The sequence below is a fragment of the Vespa velutina genome, chromosome 3, assembly GCF_912470025.1.
Source record: "Vespa velutina chromosome 3, iVesVel2.1, whole genome shotgun sequence".
Classification (NCBI taxonomy): Eukaryota; Metazoa; Arthropoda; class Insecta; order Hymenoptera; family Vespidae; genus Vespa; species Vespa velutina.
In genome coordinates this window covers 5,686,486-5,712,742 of record NC_062190.1, presented here as the reverse complement: position 1 = coordinate 5,712,742, position 26,257 = coordinate 5,686,486, and the positions used below count along the sequence as shown (strand labels likewise).

At 31.3% G+C, this 26,257-nt stretch overlaps 6 protein-coding genes across 15 annotated transcripts; 1 reads left to right on the top strand and 5 right to left on the bottom strand.

Moving 5' to 3' along the window:
- Positions 1-43: 43 nt before the first annotated feature.
- Positions 44-3,385, bottom strand: LOC124948113 (DNA repair and recombination protein RAD54-like). Of its 2 annotated transcripts, none has more exons than XM_047491266.1 (10): positions 3,244-3,385; positions 2,847-3,053; positions 2,580-2,770; positions 2,305-2,507; positions 1,791-2,227; positions 1,459-1,720; positions 1,192-1,363; positions 700-1,105; positions 460-623; positions 44-387 (listed from the first exon to the last, which is right to left on the bottom strand). In XM_047491266.1, exons 1-10 carry the CDS (start codon positions 3,244-3,246, stop codon positions 192-194), a joined length of 2,241 nt encoding a protein of 746 aa, XP_047347222.1. In that variant the 5' UTR covers positions 3,247-3,385; the 3' UTR covers positions 44-191. The 2 variants fall into 2 exon arrangements, with proteins under 2 accessions (XP_047347222.1, XP_047347221.1); XM_047491265.1 differs by having other exon boundaries at positions 1,791-2,233; positions 3,244-3,384.
- Positions 3,386-5,490: 2,105 nt separating this feature from the next.
- On the bottom strand, positions 5,491-8,873 carry LOC124948115 (adiponectin receptor protein). Of its 4 annotated transcripts, none has more exons than XM_047491270.1 (7): positions 8,722-8,873; positions 7,110-7,385; positions 6,940-7,038; positions 6,617-6,788; positions 6,124-6,521; positions 5,785-5,949; positions 5,491-5,658 (listed from the first exon to the last, which is right to left on the bottom strand). In XM_047491270.1, exons 2-7 carry the CDS (start codon positions 7,353-7,355, stop codon positions 5,524-5,526), a joined length of 1,215 nt encoding a protein of 404 aa, XP_047347226.1. In that variant the 5' UTR covers positions 7,356-7,385; positions 8,722-8,873; the 3' UTR covers positions 5,491-5,523. The 4 variants fall into 4 exon arrangements, with proteins under 4 accessions (XP_047347226.1, XP_047347225.1, XP_047347228.1 ...); XM_047491269.1 differs by lacking the exon at positions 8,722-8,873 and adding an exon at positions 8,039-8,550; XM_047491272.1 differs by lacking the exon at positions 8,722-8,873 and adding an exon at positions 7,804-7,827.
- Positions 8,874-9,105: 232 nt separating this feature from the next.
- Positions 9,106-12,950, top strand: LOC124948116 (GDP-fucose transporter 1). The gene is made up of 4 exons (XM_047491273.1): positions 9,106-9,565; positions 9,635-9,839; positions 9,909-10,047; positions 10,109-12,950. Exons 1-4 carry the CDS (start codon positions 9,507-9,509, stop codon positions 10,696-10,698), a joined length of 993 nt encoding a protein of 330 aa, XP_047347229.1. The 5' UTR covers positions 9,106-9,506; the 3' UTR covers positions 10,699-12,950.
- On the bottom strand, positions 9,962-13,417 carry LOC124948114 (glutathione hydrolase 7-like). 2 transcript variants are annotated; one of them, XM_047491268.1, is made up of 9 exons: positions 13,053-13,417; positions 12,743-12,912; positions 12,508-12,611; positions 12,371-12,450; positions 12,014-12,286; positions 11,643-11,933; positions 11,513-11,579; positions 11,195-11,428; positions 9,962-11,125 (listed from the first exon to the last, which is right to left on the bottom strand). In XM_047491268.1, exons 1-9 carry the CDS (start codon positions 13,069-13,071, stop codon positions 10,915-10,917), a joined length of 1,449 nt encoding a protein of 482 aa, XP_047347224.1. In that variant the 5' UTR covers positions 13,072-13,417; the 3' UTR covers positions 9,962-10,914. The 2 variants fall into 2 exon arrangements, with proteins under 2 accessions (XP_047347224.1, XP_047347223.1); XM_047491267.1 differs by having other exon boundaries at positions 9,970-11,125; positions 12,508-12,665; positions 13,053-13,416.
- A 1,004-nt stretch (positions 13,418-14,421) lies between these two features.
- Positions 14,422-20,971, bottom strand: LOC124947741 (peroxidasin-like). 4 transcript variants are annotated; one of them, XM_047490314.1, is made up of 8 exons: positions 20,735-20,971; positions 17,395-18,180; positions 16,894-17,321; positions 16,026-16,273; positions 15,158-15,407; positions 14,949-15,067; positions 14,682-14,841; positions 14,422-14,611 (listed from the first exon to the last, which is right to left on the bottom strand). In XM_047490314.1, the coding sequence occupies exons 2-8, from the start codon at positions 18,115-18,117 to the stop codon at positions 14,530-14,532; spliced, it is 2,010 nt and encodes a 669-aa protein (XP_047346270.1). In that variant the 5' UTR covers positions 18,118-18,180; positions 20,735-20,971; the 3' UTR covers positions 14,422-14,529. The 4 variants fall into 4 exon arrangements, with proteins under 4 accessions (XP_047346270.1, XP_047346268.1, XP_047346271.1 ...); XM_047490312.1 differs by having other exon boundaries at positions 17,395-18,166; positions 20,735-20,873; XM_047490315.1 differs by having other exon boundaries at positions 17,395-18,266; positions 20,735-20,851.
- A 984-nt stretch (positions 20,972-21,955) lies between these two features.
- LOC124947742 (U4/U6 small nuclear ribonucleoprotein Prp3) lies at positions 21,956-24,483 on the bottom strand. Of its 2 annotated transcripts, XM_047490316.1 has the most exons (5): positions 24,321-24,483; positions 24,017-24,228; positions 23,154-23,940; positions 22,712-23,069; positions 21,979-22,584 (listed from the first exon to the last, which is right to left on the bottom strand). In XM_047490316.1, exons 1-5 carry the CDS (start codon positions 24,466-24,468, stop codon positions 22,185-22,187), a joined length of 1,905 nt encoding a protein of 634 aa, XP_047346272.1. In that variant the 5' UTR covers positions 24,469-24,483; the 3' UTR covers positions 21,979-22,184. The 2 variants fall into 2 exon arrangements, with proteins under 2 accessions (XP_047346274.1, XP_047346272.1); XM_047490318.1 differs by lacking the exon at positions 24,321-24,483 and having other exon boundaries at positions 21,956-22,584; positions 23,154-23,956; positions 24,017-24,190.
- Between the last annotated feature and the right edge of the window lie 1,774 nt (positions 24,484-26,257).

The window sequence follows — 26,257 nt, the reverse complement described above, 5'->3', positions numbered from 1 at the left end:
AATTATTGGATTAATAATTTTAATTTAACAAAAAGACATTGTATACATAGTATATAATATAAAAATATATTTTTCTCCTATTTTACATAGCGTTATTATATTATAATACTGTACAATAGTTTGAGACTTGCGTTATAAAATCATATAAAAACATTTGGTTACCAAATGTAATTTTTAATAATCTCAACATATTACCCTTTTACTTGTTCATGTGAACGATGGTGAAAGACAAATGAAATACCACTAGACCAACATTGTCGTAATGGAATGTCTGGTAAATGTCTAGGATTGTGAGCATGTCGCCAATCTGATAGATCAGAATTACAATCTGATTGTTCTGGTGGACCCTTTACTTCTATTCCATTAACACATCTTGTACATTTAAATCTATAATATATAACAAAAGGAATATAGTATTCCAAAAAAATGTCAAATCGAACGTACTAGTTTAAAACTTACTTTGAATGTGTATCTGAAACTGTATTCTCTTCTAATTTAAATAAGTCACGAAGATCGTTCAAAGTAAAATGTCTTGCAACATCATCTTCTTGATCGACTACTGTTGAGCTCAATGCTTTTTTGTGTGCTTGTCTTTGAAAAATTTTTTCCTCTATTGTGCCAGTCTATAATGAACATGTCCGATATATTCTGTATTAACATTTCTTAATTAAAAAAGATTATGATTTTTGCATTGCTTACACAAAGAAAACGATAGACAAAACATGGCTTTTTTTGACCATCTCTCCAAACCCTAGCCATTGCTTGATCATCATTAGCAGGATTCCAATCTGGATCAAACATCACAAGACGATTTGCACCGATAAGATTTAGACCACAACCACCAGCTTTAGAACTTAGCATGAAAATAAAATCATCACTATTTTGATCATTGAAACTATCTACTATCTTTGATCTCTTTTTTATTGACATGCTACCATCTAATCTCACATATTTGTAACAACGCTTATGACATAATTTTTCGAATAGATCAAGTGTTTGTGTATAGTTAGATACCAGAACTATTTTGTCACGTGTTGTAGATCTAATTGAAGCTAAGAGACAATCTAATACCATAAATTTTCCTGATAATTCAGGTAAAATTTCCCTAAAATAAAAAAAGTTCGCAAAATATTATATATAGAAGATATTATATAATGCATAACATGGAATATATTAATTAAATAAATATACTTTGTGCTGTAATTCGATGGCAACAATTTCAAAGCATTTTCAAATCCATCTGATTTCTCTATTATTTTATCATATACTAAATCGGGATGGCAACATAATTTTTTCAATAGTGTGATTGCAGATAGTGCAGACAGACTTCTTCCACCTTTCTTAGAAGTTTCAGAATTGTTTTCTATATGCAACATTTAAGAGCATAATAATAAATATATTTTTATTTTATTATAAGATAAAAATCTAATGTAAGAAAAAATATTGCAAAGAAAATACCTTCCATAGATTTTTTTATACTATCACTTTGTATAAAATTTTTATAAAGATCAGTTTGCAATTTTCCCATTTTTATACAAACTACTAGCTCGTGTTTTAATGGTAAATACTTTGAAAGTAAAGCACTAGTACGCCTAATCAGGCACTTATTAACAATAGTTACTAACTCCGTCAATCGTTCTTGAGCTAATTTACGTTCACCATCTGTTGCTGCAGCATCTTGTCCACGAAGTATTGGTATTTCAAATTTTCGTCTAAACTCCTAAAATGTGAATTATTTTGTAAATAATTATACACATTATTATATTACTAAATTATATAATTTAACTTACCTGTGCTGTTCCTAAGAGTCCTTGATTTACAAAATGAACAAGAGAAAAATACTCTAAAAGATCATTTTGTATAGGTGTTCCACTAAGTAATACTCTCCTTTTGGCTTTTAGGCCGATAAGAGCCTGATATGTTTGATTTTCAGAATTTTTCAAACGATGTCCTTCATCGCATAACACAAGGCCAACTTCATCTTGATGTAAAACATGTGCATGTAATCTAAATGTTTCATAACTAATAATTAAAATTGGATTAGCACATCTACGTCCATAAGTTTTCATAAAGCCTTTAAGTTTAGTATCAATATCACTTTTACTTCCACCATCTATTGCTAATGGACGAACTCTGTTATTAAGCCACTTATAAATTTCATTATACCAATTTTTTACTAAAGAACTTGGTGCAACGATAATAGCTTTTTCTATCAGTGGTTTGCATTCTGGACCTTACAAATAATTACATAGATAAATCTTTTTATATTTTTTATAGAGAAAATAAAAAATAATGTATTGTTACCTTGCTTTAACAGTGTCCATAAAAGAGTAATACATTGCAAGGTTTTACCAAGACCCATTTCATCTGCCATGATGCATCCATATGCACCTTCAATGCGTTTTCCTGTTACACATTCATACATGAATTTTACTCCTTCTCGTTGATGCGGTCTTAGAATATTGCATAATAAGGGATCAACTACCACATGTACAAGTTGTTTTGAGCTAAGAAATATAAAATGTTTAAAATAAATAACAAGTAGTTCGTAGTTTTTCATTAAATCTACAATTACTAACGGATCTAGTTTTATTCTTTCGTGTTCTGATAATTCAGGAGGTATATAAACCACTAATGCATTGGCTTCATTCGGATCATGTAGAGCAGTTCTTGGACCAGATAAACGTATACCAAGCGTACGCCCAGATAAATGATATCCAGGAATTGGTATTTTAAATGGTTTACTTAATAATTTTTTGACTCTTTCTTCCTGTAAGTTTATTATATATTACAATAATATTTCTATTAAATTTTACTTACTTTACCAGATAATAAGCATGACTTACATGTTCCGATATTACACCTTGCGTGGCAGAAATATCTTCAGCAGAAAGAGTCGCAGCTTTATACTCAGGTATGTGTATATTTTTGGCATTATTTCTACATATTCTTTTTTCACGTTGGATTATGGGTTTTGTCACAAACTCCACCGTATTAGATACATCCAAAAGTAAAGGACGTTTACCTCTTTTGCTTGGAGCCAAAGAACGAATCTTAAATTAATAACACAAGAATATTACGTACCAATTTTATTATTTATTATAATATAATAAATAATCTTGAATTTATGTTATTTGTATAGTATAAGAATAAACTTTCTTAACCATAGTAATCTTATGAAGATTACAATTGATTTTTTTACGATATTCGAATTAAATGAAAAATGAGGTATTAGAATCATACCATGTTAATTATACAATAGGAAATTATATGTGAATTTCAGTCAAAACAAATAAATAAACATAATAAAAAAACAAAACATTTTCTGCATGACGTTTAACCTCATCCAAACATATTCAAATTGATATCTGTGAGAACAGTGGTATAACTTTAAAGAAATAAAATTCCTAAAAATTAAATTAAATATCAATATAGAAATCTACTAATTTAAACAAGATCAGAATTTATTTGATTTACATTGTATAAGACTATGTATTTAAATAAGGATTGAAAAGAATATTAATTAAAACATTGTAAGTACTTCGTATTTTCTTAACTATAATGCATTTGGTGGTAACACTGTAAAGGATAAAGGTAGAGTTCATAAATACCGCCATATTCAAATAGCTTAATTTCTTTTCTAAAGCTATTTTCAGTATAGGATAGGAAATATTAACTAAACTTGTGTTATTGTAATATAATTTTAAAGTCGTTCTTAATCAAGAAATAGGTTAACATTATGGTGTGACAATATTTCTTTATAATAACTAAAAATATAATAAATGTATTACTGTCACATATGAGATGCATATATATTTGTGGTTTCTTTATTAATTTATTAATAGTACTCATGTTTATTTGTGTAAAAAGTTTAACAACATTCTTTCTAAGTACTAGATCTTTTGACAATAACATAAAATAAAATTTCAACATTTTTCTTGTCTTAGACTGACAGAAACGTATAACACATTGATTTCTAAAAAGAATATTAAATATTTCAAAAATACTAAATTATAGTGCTGTTTTAAAGAATTAAAGAAAGCAACTTGGTAATAAACCAAGTAATACATTTTCTAGAGGTTAGATAGAAATATAATATAAATTATAAGTACATTGTGGAGTATTACTTAATTTGTGTTATTAATTACTAATTGTAACTATATGATAATAAATAATACGAATCTGTCAATCTATGTGTACCTAGATTTCAGAATTAATTATTCAATAAATAGGAAATATATCAATCATAATTTACCTATCCAACACTTGATAGCTACAAAAATATAGAATTCCGATATAGACTATAGTTGGAAAAAAGCTTTTTAAGTGCCAAAACATTGAAAAAAAAAAAAAAAAGAAATGAAGAAAATTGAAATATTGCACTACATTCGCAATAATCATAAGAATAAATAAGTTTACATTATTTCAACAACGAACGTGATCAAAATATATTACGATTTTCAGAGTGCTTACACTATAAAGTCATTTGTATTTATGGTTGGTTCCTAGATCTCAGACACAAACTTTTGTTCGTTGCATTTTTTATATACTTTCTTTTATACTTTACATTAGTTTTGATTTTCTCAAGTGGCTTTGTAAAGTATAAAAGTAAGTTGAACAAGAGTTTAATTATTATCATCATAATATTTATTATTAATATTAATCTTATTTTCATTATTATTATTATTATATTATTGTTATGATTAACGATTTGAACTAAACAATCACACATTGAATTTAATTACTGTTGTTTTAACAGCCACTTTCTGTACTGTAGCTTTTTTTCACTGTACATATACCTTAGTATTAAAATCTAATTAATCTAATAAGTAAAGATCACAAGTATTTATCTTCAACAGTTCAAGATTGAATCTAAGGCAGACCACAGAATTTTATTATGCAATAGATTTAGATGAGATTGTATAAAAATTGACCTTTAGCAGGAGGCGTGGTGTAATTGCTATGGACATTTTAATATAACATTGTTTAATTTTTAATCATGTCTTTTAACTATTGCAGATATCTATGTGAAAAAATGATTCAAATGTGATATATGTTGAGAATTTGTCATAGAAAGTAGAATTTACTCGGATCACCAAGACTCTGGCTAAAGGTTAATATAAAAATGGCATTTTTCTCCATAGAGAACTGCTATATATAATCCGCTGTTAAATTTATCTTGCATTTTTATTGAACTATTTTCTTCTTTTTAGATTGAGTGTAAAAATATATTAAATTCTGAATTTTATATAATTAGCCAATTATAAAAAGCATATAAATCTGATGCAAATTAAAGTGCTCGAATACATGATTTACTTGCATTTAAAAATGTAATGTTACTTGTATGTTATTAACATTACAATTATTAATTTGTGATTGTAAAGAAATTTTTGTGGTCAAGTCCTTGATAACACCAATTTATATGTGATAGTTTTAGGAATCCTTTTAGTCTTATTACAGTTATGCAGAGAGAAGACATTTGACAAAATATTGATAATATACTCGTAGTATATTGTTACATGTTTAAAATGCTATCACCTGAGCTGGATTCGCACAATCGCCTATTGTCATTCTATGCATTGCCATTTCTGTTATACCATGATAATGAACAAAAGCAGCAGCGATTACTAGCACATGGAAGATTTGATGACTCTGAAACTAAAAAGCAAAATATTCTTTGGCTTTTCGAGCTTACATAGATCAAGTTTCGAAATAAATACCTTTAATCTATTTTGACATAATTACAGAATAAAATAATAATATAACAAATGTTTTGATATTTACCCAAATATCAAATTTTCCTGGAAAAAATCGCTCAGGTACTCTTAATGCATAAAATAGTGCACCCAATATATATAGGCATCCCATTAGTATCAACCAGCCAAGGGATGCTTGACTAATTGCTTTGAACCAGCCTTCTGTTATAGCATAATGGACTGCGGGTATTACCTAAAAATGTTTCAAGTTACAAAACAAAAATAACTTAATATGTTCCGAGTTCTATATTCTATTTTTTTCTTATTTTTTATAATAGCATTATATATACATATACGCGCATGCACGCATGCATGCACGCATCATACAGAGAAAAAAAGGGGGGAGAGGGGGGGGGGTAAGACTTACCCCACTAAGGCCAAAACCCATAAAAATACCAGCTCTAAGAGGCCTATAATTGGGTTCACCAAATCTTTCCCACAATGATACTACGATGCTTGTTATACCAAGTACAACCACAACAGATAAATAAATAAGTTTAGGTTGATAGTCACAGTAAAAACCATAATAAAGCCATGGTACAAAACTGCCCATGATGAGCATAGCTATCCCACAGTAATCTAATTTAGAAAATAATTTTCCTACACATTCGCTGTGGCAGTGGACAGTGTGAAAGGCAAATGACATTCCTAAACAAATTATAGCACCTGCAAAGAAGGTACCGAATACTAGTTTTTCCTCCAACTGGATTTCTATAGGAGGTTGTGTTAGGAAAAAGATAGCTATGCCAATAAATGCCACACAGCCTATAAAAAGAAAAATATTATAGATATGCATAATAAAAATGTTTATTTCTTATTAAATTATTTACCAATACAAATACATGACAATTTTAACTTACCAAGTAAATGTGTCCAAATGTTACCAGTTTCTGTATGAATACGAAAAATACTTCTGAAGCAAGCATAAAATGATGGTAATGGTGGTCTATGACCAGCATGTAAGAAATCATTATCTTGTAACCACCGAGGTAAATTTCTAAAATGACATTGCTTCCAGGATGCTTCCCAGACCTATAATATTCTTATAATGTACTTATAAACTAATTTATAACAAATAAATTTATATAGTTTGATGTGTGTATATGTATATATATGTGTGTGTGTGTGTGTGTATATAAAAGTTTATACAAATAGAAATTTGTTTTACATTCGGATATTTTACCTTACGAACGAATTCCTCAGCTTGTTCAGCAGCATTGTGAGCCAAGGCACCGAGATCAATTTCATCACTTAATACTCCTGCTTTTAATACTTCTGTCATCTGAAATATAAGATGATTATTATATTAGATGTAAGATATATAATAACATATATTTATTAATAGCACGGTACCTCACAATCCAAAAGATGATCATCTTCAGGAGTAGATGGAAGAGGGCACCCAACCCCATCCTCCTCTTCTGCCAAACAGCTAGCATCATCGTCTTCTAATAATTCTTTAACTTCATGCAAACCTGGAATTTCACTATTTAGCAATACACGATCGCTCCATGGAATTCTATGACGAAGTCCTAAGTCTCCTGATGTATTAGGATTATCATCTTTGTCTTCGATAATATCATTCTCGTATTGCGACATATTTTGGAAATATTATGGTCGATCTTTAACCTACAAGACAGTATAAGCGTATTTATTCAATTTTTTTTTCCATAAAAATATCAGTTCTATATTTTCATATTAATGCAGGAAAATTTTATTATAACTGATATATAAAATATAATGAATTTAATATTTGTATTATAATATACGAAAATTTAATTGTTTGATATTATTAATAGCGCGCAAACATAATATATAAAAAGTGTAACATTAAAATGACAACAATGTAGCTATATTTTCATCACAGCTGACAGAATAGTAACTGAAGAATATTATTGGATATCGTAGTATTCTGGAAATATTAAGAACATATCTATTAATTATCACTTTTACTGTTCTTTGAAGTCACGACTTTTTATGTAACATGATATTATAAATATATATTTAAAAAAAATTAATCGACATATCCATTAACCTTGTTATTTACCAGTTTATCTACTACGACACTTTTTCATTGGATATAAATATCTGCCGTGTATTAGATAACACGTAATAGAATTTCGTTTTATTGAGCAAGAACTTAAATATGCTTCTACATATCAATAAATCAAACCTATGTAGATTACATAAAATATAGGACAAGCAAATTTTCGACTCAATAAATATATGTATTACACATATTAATAGTTGGTAAATATTTTTAAAATTAATCTGCTTTTTACCTGTTGCGTGACAAATATTTTCCCAGTTTATTACATTTGAGTATTATAATATCAAAAAGGAATACTAAAAAGACGTCAGTAAGTTGAATGCACCAACCACGAAGTCTTCGTGTCAACGGAATTAGTAACTCTGTCTTGTTACCACGACAGAATCCGAAGACGTCAGATTACATATAATATACCACGTGCATCGAATTGTATATATATATATACACATCCACACGTAGAAATGTGTATGCAATGTATATATGTATAGTATAATTGGTGTGTTCGCTACTGTTGGAAACTTCGAGAAGAGATACTTATGTCGTCATAAAAAAGTTTTCATAACAATTTTTTGGGTTCGAAGTCCAAAATTTTGATGCAAAAGCATTTAAATTCTTGTCGTTTAAAGATATAAAATTACAATTACATTAAATACTGTGATAAAATGTACGAATTAAAGGCAAAGAATGTTTAATACATTCTATTTATTAGGAAAATTACGTGAGAATTAGGTTATCATTGCGAATGACATTGTACATATTCAAAAATCAGGACTACTAAAGACAAATATTATTAACACAAATAATATTATATAATAAAACGTAATAAATAAATATTGTCTTACTAATATACGAAAATTTATTTAAGTAAAATTAATTTTATGGGATTCATATAACAATAATTGTAATTGAGCTTACGTTTCCCAATGTGTGACTGAAAATAATTTCGATTAACGAGATATTCCATCTAAAATCGAATAAAGAATATTAAATAACGTAACGTAAATGTGACGTAACGATTCCCATAAACAATATATTAGAAATGATAAAGAATTAGATGTTTCTGTTTCATGTGTATTATTTAACATCGTTGAAAACTGCCTTTAATATTTTGCCTTTAAAAAGCTACTTTGATTGGTTGTAGAAAGAATATATATGTATAATTTAATTTAAGTTATTACTTTTTATTAGAGATATTAAGAATAATAAATAACTTAAAAATGTATACATCTATTAGTACACAGGTGTTTTTTTTTAATTATACACATAATGTACATTCGAAATAAATTAAATATTCGTTCAATATTTCTTATGTATGTATTTTATTATAGTAGTATGATTGATTGATAATTCGTGATTAATATACCTGTATTGTAATATGAATAGATAAAAAAAATGTTACTATTTACTGATTATTTCTTATCGGAAGTAAATGTACAATCTACTAATAAGATAATTCTGTTAAAATGTGTTTTGTAGTCGATTATAATATTTTTTGATCATGTAATATTTCTTTCTACAAAGTATCATATTTTGCATAATTGAAAGAATATTATAGATATTTGTATTTTATTTATATTGTTTTATTCTTTCTATTACTACGAATTAATAAATTAATATAAAAGGGATAACTCTTATATTGCAAGTTGTATATATTATAATAGTTAGAAACATATAAGAAGTATGATGCATTTTATGTAAAAATGGACGTAGAAAATTTGTCAAAGTATATTTATATAGCATCAGTCGTTGTATTGTATTGGTAAGTAATGTTTATATATAAATAATGAAGTTATTTTATAAAAATAATAAAATATTTACTCATTTTTAGGGTTATATCAATTTTGACAGTATTTGTAAATAAGGCACTTTTATCTAGTGAAACTGTAAATTTGGATGCACCGTTATTTGTAACATGGTTTCAATGTATTGTAAGCGTTGTTATATGCATAACTCTTACCAATTTATCTATATTTTTTCCACAATATCTTAAATTTTCTAATGGTGATCCATTTAAAAGAGAGACAATAAAACAGGTACTGTTTTACGATATATTCTTTTAATTGTATTCTAAGAATTTTATAGATTTTATTTTAACTTTATAGATATTACCATTATCTATACTCTTTACTGGAATGATAGCTTCAAACAACTTATGTTTGAAATACGTTGGAGTTGCATTTTATTATGTGGGCAGATCATTAACTACCGTGTTTAATGTTATTTTCACTTATTTAATACTTGGTAAGAATGATGTGTATAAATATTAAAGAAATATTAAACAAATTTTGCTTTACATTTACAGGACAAAAGACTTCATTAAAATGCATTTTATGCTGTTGTATGATTATTACTGGATTTTGGCTTGGCGTGGATCAAGAAAATGATGCAGGTTCTTTATCTGTTTTAGGAACAATATTAGGTGTAGTTGGATCATTAATTCTCTCTTTATATTCAATTCATACTAAACAGGTTCTTCCTGCAGTAAATCAAGATATTTGGTTACTTTCTTATTATAATAATTTATACAGTGTTTTCCTATTTATACCTTTAATGCTGTTTAACGGCGAACATTTGGTAGTTTACAATTATGACAAACTTGGAGAACCCTTTTTTTGGAGTGCAATGGTCATAGGTGGTATTTGTGGTTTTGCAATTGGCTATGCTACAACTCTTCAGATAAAAGTAACATCTCCTTTAACACATAATGTTAGTGGTACTGCAAAAGCTTGTGCACAAACTGTTTTAGCAACATATTGGTTTAATGAACACAAGTCATTTTTGTGGTGGACTAGCAATATTATTGTTTTAAGTAGTAGTGCGGCTTATGCAAGATTTAGACAACTTGATTTAAGTGTAGAATACAAAGTTGAAAGATTGCAACAAAAAGTATGAAATATACTTATAGATTATACAGTAGGATATTAAAGAGAGATAAAGAGAGAGAGAGAAAGTTCCTAGTTTATTATAATTCTATATCATTTATTTAAGAAATAAACTATAAAAAATTTTTCATATAGTAATGTACATAAAATAAAATAATGTAGCATTTATAAATATTTGTGTATACTTTTTATCACTGTATAAAAATTATATCAAAAGTAAAAATTTTTAAAATCTAGATGCAAGACCACCTCCACGACTATCAGAATGACTTGTTATCAAATCTTCGTGTTTTATAATAGCATTTACACTTTTTGATATTGAACTGGCATCAATATTTGATATAGATGTTGAAACATTCGATTTATTTTGTAATACAGTTTTTAATATATGTAATTGATCATTTTCTATACTAACACCATCAGATAAAAGATAGTATCTAAAAAATATAATACTTATAATTATATATATAATACAATTGACAATTTAAATATTTAAATGAATGTACCTTGGATGTTCAATAGCAGAAGAAACATTCAGACCTCGTACTATCAAATGGTATAGAAGTTGGCTACTTAAAATTGTATCATCAGTTCCAAGTACTCCACGTAATTCACATGATTTTTCTTCATTATGAAAAATAATTGGAAGTAGTGTTGATAAATCATTATCATTACTAGTTTTATCTAGTAAAAAGCCAGTGCCAGTCATGTGGGCCAATCCTAATGGTGCACTTAGTCCACTGCATAATTTAATTAAAAGTTAATCTTTATTAAATATTGATGGATTTTTTGCATTACGTATAATAGTGTATATAAATACTAACGTCAAAACACTGACATAAGTATCTTGTCCATCCATTACCATGACACCAGTATATCTTTCTTCTTCAACTAAAAAAAATGGATAAATTAGCAAATTTAAAGATCTCATTAAAAGTTACATTTATTACTAACCATTTTTTATCATGTCTAGAGTCCTTAAATTAGAATGCAATAATGTTTGAGCAACAAGAGCCATAGTTTCAGTTTTAGATACAATTTCGGGAGATATTTTGAGATTTTCTAGTGCAGTTATTGAAGATTCAAAATCAAATGCACCTGAGGGATAGTATAATAAATGTTTATAAAATGAAATTTTTTTTGCTGTACTCATTTCAGGTTTGTAATTTGCTAATTGTAGTAATAATTCCTCTTTCTTAACTTCATCACGTAAAAGTTTTAATGACAATGTCCCATTATATAATACTGAGAAGAAAATCATATTATATATCTGATATATATTCTTCTTATAAATTTATATAATAATGAATTTTCAAACTGTTTACCAATTGTGCCATTCTTTGCAACTGCATCTAATGTATCTGCAAGATCATTTAATTTTAAGATACCACCAGCATTTATATGACCATAAAGCATCCCATAGTCACTGTTATTTGATAATTCATATTCTAATTCTTTTGATACTACAAATCCTGTTCTAGCTAATTTTGCAGCTGGTTCTATAATTTCATTCCATGGTAAAACTCCTTTTAAAACATGCGCAAATTCTAAACCTTTCAAAACGGCAGGTAAACGCATTCCTATTGTGCCAAAAATACCTGCATTTTATAGTAATAAGAATGATTGAAATCAGTTAAATAATCAAAGATTTTTAAATACATTTTTGATAAATCTATACTGACCTCCAACAGTATTGTTCGCAAAATTGATGACTAATGGTTCCGATTTATCTTTATGGCTATATAACATCATACAGCCACCTCTGAAAGAATATAAATATTATACATATTTAACAATATGTATTCGTCTAATTACTTACCCACCAAGACCTGTCTTATGTGGAGCTACTACTGTCATACATACAGTAGCAGCTATAGCTGCATCTATTGCATTACCACCCTTTCTTAATATTTTAGTACCTATCTGTGAACAATTAGTGTAATCTGTGGCAACAGCACCATGAATACTGTTATTAGCCTAATGAATAATATTAATATTTATAGTTTCATTTGAGACATCCATATAAAAAGAACATATTAAGCCAAAATATGTACCTGTAATAATTTACTGGCATAAACCAATTGTAAAATCAGTATAGTTGTTATAGCAAAGGATAAAACAGCAAAGCAACATACAATCAATTTCATACCACCACCAAAAAAGTGGCTTAATTTACACTTGTTGTTTTTGTCCTGTGTCAAGGGACATTCTTCTGTTAATCCTTCTAAAAGTTTAATGTTTATTAAAAAATAGGTAAAATTATATCTCTTATAAGTATATCTCTTATAATTATATTTTTTATAATCAAATAAATAATATTCCTAAGGATTTTTAGAACATAAAATTAAATTTTGTTACACTTACGTCTGTCACAATAACTCATCTTTCAAATCGAAAATTATACGATTAATTATAAGGATCATCTATGTTTTTAAATATTATTTTCCTCTATGTAGATATTTTATTAGCATACTGTGTCAAAATAACTGTAAATTCGATAACCTCATTTATGATTCTAGTTTCATCTATTTTTTACTTAGACGTGTTATCCAAAAATTATAAGAAGATTTTTTTATTGCATGAAGCAATAATGTCGAAATAATGTTGCAAAATTCAAGTTTCAAGTTTTAACACCATATCCTCTATTCAATTTGATTTGTTTTTGTATACTTCTAAACTGACATAAGATATTTCTGATCGTTACTCACTAGATGGAGTTACGATAAAATTATATAGTACAACTGTGCAACAAAAGTTGCAAGATACAATTTGTATCTTACTCATAAGTTAGTTAATGATATATAGTATAATTAGACGAATGGCGTAATATTACGAAAAATCAACTCTTTCGATTATGTCTACGCAGAAACTAATCAATAACAATAACATATGAAAAATCTATATAGTAATTTTATCAAATAAAAAAATAGTAAATACACTAGTATATCGAGATAGAAAGTTTTGTTGCAGGAATTCAACTATACTTATTCTTAGCATTAAACATAAAGCATATAAAAATGTTTTCCTTTTATTCTATAATAACATTGCTTTTTAATGATTTCACGTTCCAATTGTACAAAAGAAGGCTGTGTTCTTTATAGAGAATAACAGTAATAATGGATGCGAACGCCATAGAGGTCTTGAACGTTTCGCAATTTGGTGTAACTCCGTTGCTAGGTAATTTTATGTATTCTTCTTCACGGAGAATGGTACTGACCTTCTCTTTCTCTTTCTCTTTCTCTCTTTCTTTCTCTTGATCGTTATTCGGTGTCACAATGGTATTACGGTCAAGCAATTTTCAATCGTAATAACAACGTGAAGTAAAGTATCATAATATAACAAGGAAAAAAGGGCATCCGTGTTTTTCTTCATTGATAGAGAAATTGGTATTCATATTTATACATACAACCAAACATATCGTTTTACGATACGCAAATAAATGCAACGTTACCCTGACTAGAGATTGTCGTTGAGTTTATAATAATTATAATAATAATAATAATAATAATAATAATAATAATAATAATAATAATAATAATAATAATAATAATAATTATAATAATAATAATTATAATAATAATAATAAAAATAATAATAATAATAATAATAATAATAATAATAATAATAATAATAATAATATTAATAATAATAATAATAATATTAATAATAATAATAATAATAATAATAATAATAATAATAATAATAATAATAATAATAATAATAATAAAACACAACGCGCTTCTCTCTAGAGCATTAGGTAATCTTACATTCTTTAGTAAAGTCAGGAACAGAATTAGTGATCACGATCAATGGTTATTACGTTCGATCGAATTGAAAAAACTTAAAAAGTGTCTTCCTTTTCTTTCCATAACATCAGATTTGGGCCTATGTTTATGTGTTCCGTACAATTTGTCATATGGTTTCTGCGAATGTAATTACGATATTTTTGACACAATGAAAAATTAAAATATCTTCGTTGTTGAATATACTTACAAGAAAGGATCTCTTAAAATGAATGCTCTTGGTTGCATTAATTTTAAGTGATCTCCGTTGTTGCATAGAATTTGCGCCATCGTACTTTTACGAATCTCTTCTAATTGTTTTATCATGAAGGATCCTGGCGTGTTAGCATTCTCGTACCAATACCTATCGCCTGTTAAAACGATTTGATAAAAATCGTAAAATATTTATCAAAAATAATTTTTTACTAATCATTTGGATAAATTTAAACATTAATTTAAACATGGATTTCTTTATTACCCAAACGAACATTTCGGAAGGTACGTCCTAGCAAACAGAGAAAAGTTGGTCCAAGGACCGAATTAGTTACTGGTGCTTCTGAGAGTATTCCTGTCACTAAATCTATATCTTCAACTTTTCTATTGTAAAAAAAAAAAAAAACATATTAACTTTTTTTTCAAACGATAATGTATGTACTTATAAGTACATATAAATGTAATTCGTCTTACTTGTAAACTAGTCGTAATCTTTCGATGATGTCCTTGGCTATCGTGCCTTTAAGATCCTGAAAGGTGGTAACGTCTGGTAAACCGCAAAACGTTCGCCATTTGACGTAAGATGGTAAACCATGATCTCTGCCCTGTTGGATGATTTGAGCAGCATAATCAACGGCCACGTCATTGCTCTTCCCATCATGGAAATATCGCTCCAGAAGGATTTCGTTCAAGCCGGGGGGTAAAGGCTTCCTAGAATGTCCCGCTGTCGCGGAAATTAGACCTTGCATCCTAGATCGTCATTAAAACCAAGTTCTCATGGGACAACTTGTCGGAGAATCTCCTAATGATTTTTGTTTTGTTTGTTTAAATAAGATTTCGTTGTTATTTAAAATTTATCTTTCTCGAAATATCACAATGAATATATGCATATACGAGTTGTGATTGAAACATTTCAAAAATTTTCTTATTTTCTATTTGATTATATATGAAGAATAATAATAAAAATTAAAAAAATTAATTTTTCCTTCTACGAATAAGAAACATAAATATTGACAACAATTTTTTTTGAGGGAATTTACACGAAAAGGTGAATGATTTCATTGGAATCACAAACATCATATAATATAAAGCTTTTAATGAATGAGAAGTAAATATTAATAACATTTAAAAATAAAACAATAAAACAATTTTGTTGAGAAGATTTTTATGAAAGAATTAAAATTTTATTGTCAATATAAGTAATGTTTATATAATTTTTGAATTGTTTGATCACCCTACACATACACACATATAAGTCGGATAACTCCTTAATTTTTATTTTACGATTACAGTAACCAAACGTCGATCGTTAACGAAAAGGATACGAGTAATTTTAACTGACCTGTAGCTCCTGCTATCAATCGATCGATTGCACCCGCCTCGTATAATTCTTGAGGTGCGTAGAAGGCCGAGAGGAGAGACCTTTCCCCAGATTTCAGGGCAGATCTAGAGTCCACGAGATCGAGTGTTTTTGGTGTGAGTGCAGCAACGAAAAAGAGACCTGCTGAGGCTGCCGAATTCGAAAGAGTCGCATCAGTGCGTGAATCGTATCCTCGAAAGTATCCTTCTTGGGATAGCCGCAAGTCGAATCTTTTCGTTTAGAAAAAAAAAAAAGAAAAAATAATAGGAGTGTGAAATCTTTAATGAAAGTGAAAGTCAACATTTCTTTTCCATATGTATGGATAATTCTTTAGAAGCAAATTTGTATTATGAACATGATCAATTTTACGTTATATCGTGATATTGGTATGATTAACGTAATATATGAAGGAAGGAATAACAAAAGACAGGGAGTAAGTACGAAGACATGCGAACAACTTGACAAATGGAAGTACGAGGAAGGCTCAGTGTTAAGATGAGCAATCTCCGATCGATCCGTTGGAACCTTAACGTTGTTATCTCAACGTATAAGTTGGCAAATGAACGGCAAAGGGCAGCAGACGAGTCGTGATCGACATACACGTGCAGAGATATTAATAGCTCAGCACGCTGATGCGATCAAGTTAACGGCACGTTTATATTCGATTTGCTGTCTCTTTATGGAAATGTGTTAGTGTTTCGACGCATTGTATAGAATACAGCAACGCCTTTAAGTTTGATGAGATCGATGTCACTTTTCGTTTATGATCAATGATTTATGGGATTTTAGAAGAAGAGTTCAGGAGTAAAGGTTAGAAAAAAACACAAAAAAAAAAGATGAGAAAGCCTACTTGTCCAAACCCGTTTCTCCAAATATGACAGGTAGGAACTCGTTGTAAGTTATATGTTGCATTTCAGCAATGACGATCCTTCTAGCTTCCTGATAGAGTTTCTCGTCGTCCCATTGAGGATTCAACTTGGCCAATTGCTCAGCTACTCGATTGTGTTCACGTAGAAAGATTACGTGCATCAGTGTTAAGCCAGGATGTTCGTTCACTCTGGAATCACCACTGAGGAAACAAGGGAAAGCTTTGTTCACACTTCTACAAGTTTCAGACTCCGGTGATGGCATCGGTAAGTTTCTTCTTTGAGTATTCAACAAGCCACCTTTGCCCGAACGCAAGGCTTTGGATATTTCCTCCGAGCTACCGTACAGCGGAGATAAATCCAAGTAAGAGGAGGCTTGATTAATCTGCTGCCGTGGACCCAGCTTGCAAGCCTATATTTATTTGATTCTTTACAATGAAAGAAGTTATTCGAAGAAGAATGTATTAATCGTAGGAGTTACTTACTTGTAAGGAATTACCAGGATGTGGTGCAGATCTAGAATACTCCATACAGCCGATCGCATTATCAGCTTTAATTGGGAAACACTCGGGATGGAAATTTTCATAATCAACGTCGCAACATTTCAATCTGGTACCATCCGGTAGCTCCATCCTAGGTGTATGAGCTAGATCGTGAGCAAGAAATTGGGCGAATAATGCTGTAAGTGCCATCAGATATGGATGTTTCAGATCTTGACCACCCGAGTGAATAGTGGAAGAGACTTCTCTGGAACTAGGTAAATCAGTTCGTGGCAAAGACACTCCGTCTTGATATTCTGGTGGTAGAAGTCTGATGTAGGCCTCTAAAGCAGCACCCCAGGTTGGATGTAACACGTTGTTACATCTTCCAGTGAAGGATCTATATCGTGGATCGATCTTCTTACATTCAGACATGATCTTCAAGAGATTTGGGGGATCTGAACAGCCAAACGCAGCGACTGAAGGTAGAACAGATGAGGCTTCCTTTGAAGACATATTCAAAGCTTCTACCAACATCACAGACATAGTTTCGATCCGTAAAGCCTTCCTTGAAAGATTTTGAGCATCTTTGGTCATCTCATGAGAAGCACCAAGATACCACGAGGGTGAACCTCTACTCAGATGCGTCTTCGAATTCAGAATCATTCGTTCCGCTTGATCATACCTCTCCATCGAGGCGTTCGTACGCCTACCCAAATCTTGTAGCATCCTCGGCGGCAAGGTCGTACTCTCAGCGAGCGCCAGCAACGCGAAGAATCTGCGGATCGGAATCTAAGGATAGAAAATACCTACTTATCCACTTTCACAGCTCGGAATACTGCAAACTCCTTCCTTTTAAATGTTCTTTACTATATTTCCTATGGAATATACCCTTTTTTTATTATTTTCACCTTGTTATTATGCAGCAATTGTCTTGGCAAATTCAATGACCGTGTTGCACCACACGATCCAACAGTAAAGTGATAAGATCATGATCGCGAGAAGACAATCGAAGGGGTGGCTAAGAAGATATGTATTGTATAAGGACATGCGTTCTTATACGATACTTGTATCCGCATTGTGATAGTAGGGTTCGAATAATTTTACTAACTTTGGACTTTATTATCGATCCTTAGTTTGTCGACTATATTTTTAGAATTCGATAACAAATTTACAATAACAAATATATTAGATTTTTACTGTTTTTGTAAAATACTTTCGTACATTTTCTCGGGTACTAGAATAAAAGATTTTACCGATCGAGAAACATTATACATACGTGTTCGATTCAGGAATATATATACTGAAATCTTGTGCGATTTTTTTCACATTAAAACGTTGCAACGGCAACGTTCAAACGTATTATTATGTAGATCCTTTCGTTGTGTATCGTAGGATCGCAATGAACTCCAAAGACCTTGTCTATAGGATGGCATTTCGCCTCGTTCCATAGTGGCCATTGTTCGCGGCAAACATTTCGCTGCGAACAATTTCATTCATCGCGTCGCTCGAGGCTGATTTCTCGGTACCATCGTACCAACTGATTTTTCGAAGGAGAGAGTTAGTATTCATCAATTATTATATAAGATCGACAGACCAATTCGAGGTCTTCATAGGAGGTCGGAGTTATCTTCTGACTGACATTTAGGATTCTTCCTGGTTCTTTTACTGTTTTCCTTACGTAACGATACTCTTCGGACTCTCATGATTAAAAAGCAGCTAATACACCAATATTCATGGAATCGATTTTCGTCGAATGAAATTTTTCGCGTAATCGTTTCTATTTTAATTTTTTATCTTTTTCTTCATCCCGGAAAATCACGAGATACAATTATTATTTATTGATAATTTTTGTGAATAATTAACAATAGAGAGAAATTAATTACCTATACGATTATTATATTAGTTTTATTTCTTAAGTCTCGAAATCTCTGACAGTTGAATGTTGATAAAAATCAATCCTCTCTATAACTATTACTAATATTATTATTATTTCTAAAACAATATATACGCGAGCGCGTATTTTATTATTTCGCTATCGATCTCTATTTAAATAGATCTCATTGCTCGTAAAGCATTCAACGCAATGTGCTAACCTTTTATACGTACGTACACATATAAAGAGAACTTCGGACGGAGAGCAGCAAACACAAATTGTTATAGTAACATTTTCACACACTTTGCAAGGCTACAATTTCGTAACTCTGCCATTTCTCTGTTCTCTTATCTAACGTTAAAAAGTATTTAGGGTATGTATTAGAGTTGCGTTATGAGATTTGCGTTATCTTGCGACGAGAGTAACATGATAATTATAATTTTGTACAACAAATGCTAGCTTTAAACTAAATACCTGCACAAAAGCATTGCTGCTTTGTAATTTTTTGTTACGTTCGTCACGAAAGGTCAGTTACGTCTTCATGCATGGAAACAAGTGAAAGCAGAGCATTCTTATATGAGTATAATAAAGAATAAGAAATCTTTCTTTCGTTGATTGTATTATCGATCAAAGGTTTGTTGAAAATTAACTACCGACAAGGATTAACAAATTTTTATCATTATTTTATGCTATAGCGAAAGATCAAAAGATTGGTAAAAAATGTGCATTTGTCGCATTTTTACAACGCATTGATATTTGCCAAGTCACGTGTTTCATATTGATCCATACGCGATCAATTTTACATAGTCGATCTTTTAATTAAAGCTCTTCGTAATTTCAATAATTTCAACGTTCTACGATCACCGAAGCATGGAAGGAAAGATAATCGCTATTATCATCGATTACGATTTATCTTTCCAGCTAGTTCGCGCGATCACGAGAGGTGTAGTATCGAACGCGCGAAGAGCGAATGATCTCACGTTTCCAATATCAGTTAACGTCGTCAAACTATAAAGAAACTTAGATTATCCGATTAGTCTCCGGAGAACATATAAATTGCTATCGAACTACTAAAGTATTCAAAGTATGAGAGAGAGAGAGAGAGAGAGGGAGAGAGAGAGAGAGGGAGGGAGAGAGAGGAAGAGAGAGAAAGAGAGAAGGAGATAGATATGGGGAAAGAGCAAGATATGGGGAAAGGGGGATCGAAAGGAAATTTAACTTCACGGTAATCGAATTGTTCGTGGGTAAGCACCAGATTATTAACACTCTCATTTTCGTTTAATCCAAGAAGTGATCGTTATCAATCCCAGTGGATCGTATCGGCAAAATGAAAAGACTGATTAAAAAAAAACAAGAAGAAAAAACAAATAAAAAAGAGAGAAACAAACAAATAAAAATATAATATAAAAGAACACCAATGAAAAATCGCGGAAGCGATTGGAAACGATAAGAATCGAAAATCGCACTCACCGCGTAATAAGGGTAAACAACATGCTGTCAGATTGATTTCGATGTTCCAGAGATGACGTAGAATAATAAGAGAAGGACAATGTACGCGAGGGTTAGTCCGCGGAAGGCGAGAACCGTTATGTAGTTCTAAACACACGGTGGCATTCACGCAGCTCTCGCACGTATCGCACTTTCGCAAGAAAGGCCGGAGTAATACACCGGCAGCTTGCTTGTATGCCTGAGAACGCAAGGAACGGGTAAACCTGAACTGAGAACGATGCGCGAACGAAAGTAAGACTTGAGTCCGTGTGGTCTTAGCGCCACTACCTAGCGGAGTGGGGCCCTCGAGACTAGGAGGACTAGAAGAGAGAAATGACTATACACCGTAATACAGGGTGTCGACACGTTGCCGGACGTGTATACCAAAGGGGGCTCTGTACACGGTATATTATTCGACTAGTAATGCGTTATACGCTGTAGTAAAAGTAGCCAAGCGATGCGCTAAGATACTACAGTGTTACTACGAACGAGACCAAGGTTCGCCATGTTTCTCTCGTATTGTTTCTCAAACTTGTACAATCTCTTCTTCTTCTTATTTTTTTTCCACTTATCTCTTTATGTATTATCTTACAATTAGGAAAGGTTCCGCGTCAAAGATAATCGTCTATCTGTCGATTAGTTAGTGATTAGTGTCAAGTATGCACGCTCGCTCACACCTACATCCTTAAATCGATCGTACAAAGAATCACGGTTGGTACCTGAGCATAAAAGCTATGAGTTATGTATACCTGTGTGTATACTTTTGTTTCTATGTGTACATGTATATGTATGTGTTTGTGTCGAGTTCTTTTTTGCATAATACTTCAACGCTAGGTAAGCATCGTACAGTATCGTTAAGTTATGTTAATGAATGTGCGTGGGTCTGACCGTAACGACAAGCGTGGATTAAAATTCTTTAGAATGACATCGTGCGAATGATCGACGCTGATGGACGATCGTATGAGGCACGCCTACGTACACTGAAAATTTTCAGAAAAAATGCTTTGACTACGATAAATCTAGCCTTTGTATGTATGTCGCGTGTAGGAAGATCGGTCTCTTACACGAAAGCAACGCTTTCACTTCTCAATGATGTTCTTAGATCTTTTTCTTCGCGGAAAGAAACGATTATATATAAGTTTATTAAATGTATTCGCTAGTTTAGTTTTTACAGATTAATTCGTGCCAGGCTACTCGATATTGCTAGGATTTGGATATATCTAGGGTTAACTACGATCATTGAAGACAGCTGCTTTTCCACAGGTATCCCAGCTCACTTTTATTATTTCCGCGCCGTTCCTGTCACTGATTACATTCTCCCGAGTTTCTTGTCGGTATTTAAATTGATTGATTGGTAGAGAAATTCTCTACCGTCTCTTACGGCATCACCATATAGTTACGGCTTTTAATTAAATGTCATAGATAATAATTTCTATAAGCGTACATCATCCGTATTATCAAGAACGGCTCCACTATAAGCCAAATCCCAATAATGCTCAACCTGATGCTTTTTGAAATGTTCTCGTGCCATCTTTTCGATTGGACACACTTTGAACTTTATCTCACCGAAATGACGTTGCTTGCTCGTTCCTTCCCAAACGAGAACGCATTTATTCGGTACGTCATTTCCATCATTATCCTTTACGATATCCTCTTCCCATTTGATACGATGCATCATCAATCGTTTATATTTGCTAAGTTGTTTAGCTCCGCCTTCGACGATTACAACGTTACAATCTCGGAAGAGCATTACACAGCCAGTAAGGTATAGCTGTTTTGCATTTGTCTCAACTTTGAATTTTTTAGATGCGTTATTCACGAGATCGCGTATTCTAAAAGAATCAAAAGTCCTTATAATATATGTTCGTATTATTCCTGTCATATATTTATAATTGTGTGTAATGTATTTTAATAAAGATTATAACAAAATATAAATATATATTTCTTTTATGATCGTACCTATAAACAGCCACATGTACTCCAAGGCTAGTATCTTCCTTGAGTTTCCTCGCTTTTTTCTCTCTACGTTGTTCAGCTGTTAATCGTCGGGCCGCATTGGCGTCCTCATGAGCCTTCAATCTTTTGGCCATTTGTTGTCGTACGTGAGCTTCGATCTTAGTAGGATCTTGTACTGCTTCGGTACCTAAGACTCGCATTAAGTTTGAAATTCGTAATTTTGGTTCTGGTGGAGGTTCTAATCCTAAACGAATTTTTTCTTGTTCTTCTTTCCATGCCTCTCGCCTATTCTGACGACGCAATTTCTTCCTTTCCTTTTTTGTAAGAAACACAGGCATGTAGATAGGTTTCAATGGATCAGCTGAAAGAAAAAATTTAGGATATAATTAACAGAGAATATATATTATGTTAATTTATTATAATTTATCATTTTAGCAAAACATACTTGGCGGTCGCATTTGCGTTGGATGTTCTACTAAATTTGTAATCGTCGAGGTTTTGATCGTCGTTGGTTCATCCTCGTTTGGATATCCACCTGTTAATATGACAGAATCCCACCATTCTATATTTGGTACATCTTCGCTGAGAGCTTCCGTTTTCGGTGCTATTAGCGCTAATTTTGTTGCCGAACTTATACCAGTCTTTCTAGCTATTTGACTAATTTCATTCTGAAGTTTTTCTAACTGTGCTTTCATACGAATTCTCTCCGCGAGTTGTTGGAATTTACCCGGTTCATGGAATTTTAAAGAACGCTTATTACGTACTGCTGGTTTCACTCCAATTCTAGTATCAAAAAAGTGCGTATCTTGTATTTCTTCTGGACCCTTCGATTCTTGCAACTGAGCTTTAAATTCTTCTCTCTTCTTTGCACGAATATTAGCTTTCAATGTTGGTACTACCTGCGTAAGTTGTACCTCCTTTCCAGTTATGTCTACGGTCCTTCCTGATTCATCCAAGATCAAAGGAGTCGGTTTGTCTGGCACTGCGACATTACTAAGCAATCCAGAACTTAATTTGTTTCTGATTTGTGCTTGGAGTGCAGCAATTTTTCGTGCTTTATCAGAATCTGTTTTGCTTAACAGACCTTGATTATACATACTGCCTACATTCGGCAATGAATCCCTGGCTTTAAAGAGAGGCCTCACAGGTAGTACTTCTTCTTGCTTAATAGCTTTCAATGCCCTTTTTCTTTCTTCTATCTCTCTTTGGGCGTTAGCCATCATTTGCCTTATCTGAAAACAATAAAATCTATAAAAACTCTTACGATATACAGTACAATTATTTTCAAATATAGAAAGATTATACTACCTTGTCTGCGGATAGTTGAGTTTCAGCAGGTTTTTCATTTTTTATTTCGTCATCTTTGAACTTAGGTTTTTTAGCATCTTTTTCTTTTTCCTTGTCTTCCACATGATTACGTTTTTTACTTTTTTGTGCAGCTTTAATGTCATCGTATATTGCAAATATCTTCTCTGTTAATTTGGAAGCTTTTTTATCTTCTAATAAAGCGGATAGTTTATCTGGAAAAAAACAAAAACGAAATTATAAAAATTATGTATATAAATTGTTCAATAAAAATTCAAGTATATATAACACATATTATCATTTTTACCTGCCGTTTTACGTTTATCATAGCCAGAAGTAATACAATTGACAGCCGTAGTAACAATAGCAGGTTCACCGAAGCCGAGAAATTTATTTACGGCCTTTTCAATTTGTGGCTTCATTTCATCGATCTCTTTTCTCGTTAAATACGACATTTTTTAATTTTTGTTGAAATTATTAAAAACGGAATCTGCAGTACAAAGTGCAAGAATATAAGTATTTTCCACAACATAACCTCTGTAAATTTTAGATTGAGACGGAGTCTTCTCAATCTGCCACTAGGCGTCGCATATTTAAATCATGAATGCATATACTTACAAGAGTATCGATGACACATCTTAATTATATACGAGTTCTAAACATTCAATTCTTATCCCATTCTAAGTATATAATCAAGTTTAGGATTAGGCCTGCTCGTTTAGCTTTATTATAAATGAATTCCTATAGAGTTAATATAGGACAAAATATCATAGCAACCAATCAAAGGATTCATAAGATAAGATCATGAGCACTTATGGGTAAACCTTTATTATATTATTATATTTAATCTTCGTTATTTTGTACTAGTGAGAGTATTAATAATCATTTTGTATGATGTTAATTATTCAATACATTATTTATCTTGTAAAAAATCACGCATGACAACGCAAATATACTGTTCTGTTAACTTCTCTTGATAATTCGATATATCTCGAACGCAATTTCTCGATCGTATGAACCAATGAAGAGCCTTACTTTCTGTAGAAGATGCACCAATGAGATCGAAGCATTGTAAACGCGGTTTTTCAAATATTTTCAAATCTGAAAATTATTTTGACGAGTATAGCAAACAAATTATTCACAGATTTTATTTTATTTTCAGTAATATAGCGTTAGTAAGTTCTTAATATAAAAATAATTTACTTTACTTTTTATTATACTAATATAAAATTCGTATTTATAATCTTATTTAATTAAAATACTTACTCTTCGAGTTAGAACGGTTCGTAATTGCAAAATTGGATTTATATCACATTAATGTTCAATAAAATCGTTGAACGTACGATTCATGGATATTTTCCAAAAGATGGATGGTACTTGGACGACATAAGAGAATCTTATCCGAACGAAATATATAAAGGTTTAAGGGCTCGAAAGCGGTTACGCGGGTGGTAGAATAGTAGTGGACCGACAACCACAAATGAGAATGGTAGAGAGAAGTACAGTGTTCCACGCTTCCCTGGTGACCGATGAGGCCAATTCTGTGAACCACATTTGCTTCATTCCGAGGCTGTTGCTCTAAACTTTTCTGTTAATTGAAACGAAGGAATTGGAATTCTGCCCACCGTTGTTCTCGTTTATGTTAGCGCCGATTAATTTTGTACATTATGTTTCGTAACTTATATATTTCGTCGAAACAATTTCTATTTTATTTTATAAATATCGAAATATATATATATATATATATATATATATATATATATATATTTATATGTATATATATACGTATACACATATACATTTTACCTATGTATATTTCATGTGTAGTATGTCACGGAAACAAAACTTTATCAAGCTTGGCGATAACAACGGCGATGTCGCGGCAATGCAAACGTGGAAGAGCGGCAAGAGGGTAATATTCAGTCAGGGTTGTATCGGGACAGTCGTGTTTCTTCGTAAATTTAACGATTTTGCGAGGGAGACGACGGGGGCACGTCCCGAAATGATGTACGGCTCGCTCGTATGACTCGGCAGCTAATGCTCTAATATGCGCAAAGGGTGCCATGCCCGTGTCACGCGGATTACCGCTAATTGTAGTTTATGCTTTATACTACGCTATTCTCTTGTACGTCGTGTGCCGTACCGGTGGTGACTATCCGATCTACAGGGTGGCTAAGTCAAATCGAAACGATCGAAGGGTCGTTCTATAGAAATGAGAGATGTAAAGATAATGACCTAATTCTT

Bases quoted from the DNA above. Each gene is read 5' to 3' on its own strand.
- LOC124948113 (XM_047491265.1), bottom strand. The intron at 2,771-2,846 runs GTAAGTCATGCT...ATAAACTTACAG, and splicing joins AAGGTGTAATATCGGAACAT to GAAGAAAGAGTCAAAAAATT. The intron at 388-459 runs GTAAGTTTTAAA...TATATATTATAG, and splicing joins GTTTCAGATACACATTCAAA to ATTTAAATGTACAAGATGTG.
- LOC124948115 (XM_047491270.1), bottom strand. From the start codon at position 7,355: ATGTCGCAATACGAGAATGATATTATCGAAGACAAAGATGATAATCCT. The intron at 5,950-6,123 runs GTAAGTCTTACC...AAACATTTTTAG, and splicing joins TGGGTTTTGGCCTTAGTGGG to GTAATACCCGCAGTCCATTA. The intron at 5,659-5,784 runs GTAAATATCAAA...TTTGCTTTTTAG, and splicing joins CAGGAAAATTTGATATTTGG to TTTCAGAGTCATCAAATCTT.
- LOC124948116 (XM_047491273.1), top strand. From the start codon at position 9,507: ATGGACGTAGAAAATTTGTCAAAGTATATTTATATAGCATCAGTCGTT. The intron at 9,566-9,634 runs GTAAGTAATGTT...ACTCATTTTTAG, and splicing joins TCAGTCGTTGTATTGTATTG to GGTTATATCAATTTTGACAG. The intron at 10,048-10,108 runs GTAAGAATGATG...TTACATTTACAG, and splicing joins TTTCACTTATTTAATACTTG to GACAAAAGACTTCATTAAAA.
- LOC124947742 (XM_047490316.1), bottom strand. From the start codon at position 24,468: ATGTCGTATTTAACGAGAAAAGAGATCGATGAAATGAAGCCACAAATT. The intron at 23,941-24,016 runs GTAGTATAATCT...TATTGTTTTCAG, and splicing joins CTCAACTATCCGCAGACAAG to ATAAGGCAAATGATGGCTAA. The intron at 23,070-23,153 runs GTATGTTTTGCT...TTTTTCTTTCAG, and splicing joins AACGCAAATGCGACCGCCAA to CTGATCCATTGAAACCTATC.
- LOC124948114 (XM_047491267.1), bottom strand. The intron at 12,287-12,370 runs GTCAGTATAGAT...TATAAAATGCAG, and splicing joins TGCGAACAATACTGTTGGAG to GTATTTTTGGCACAATAGGA. The intron at 11,934-12,013 runs GTAAACAGTTTG...TTTTCTTCTCAG, and splicing joins TGCAAAGAATGGCACAATTG to TATTATATAATGGGACATTG.
- LOC124947741 (XM_047490312.1), bottom strand. From the start codon at position 20,757: ATGTTGTTTACCCTTATTACGCG. The intron at 17,322-17,394 runs GTAAGTAACTCC...AAATAAATATAG, and splicing joins ATCCTGGTAATTCCTTACAA to GCTTGCAAGCTGGGTCCACG. The intron at 15,408-16,025 runs GTCAGTTAAAAT...TTTCCGCGACAG, and splicing joins ATTGATAGCAGGAGCTACAG to CGGGACATTCTAGGAAGCCT.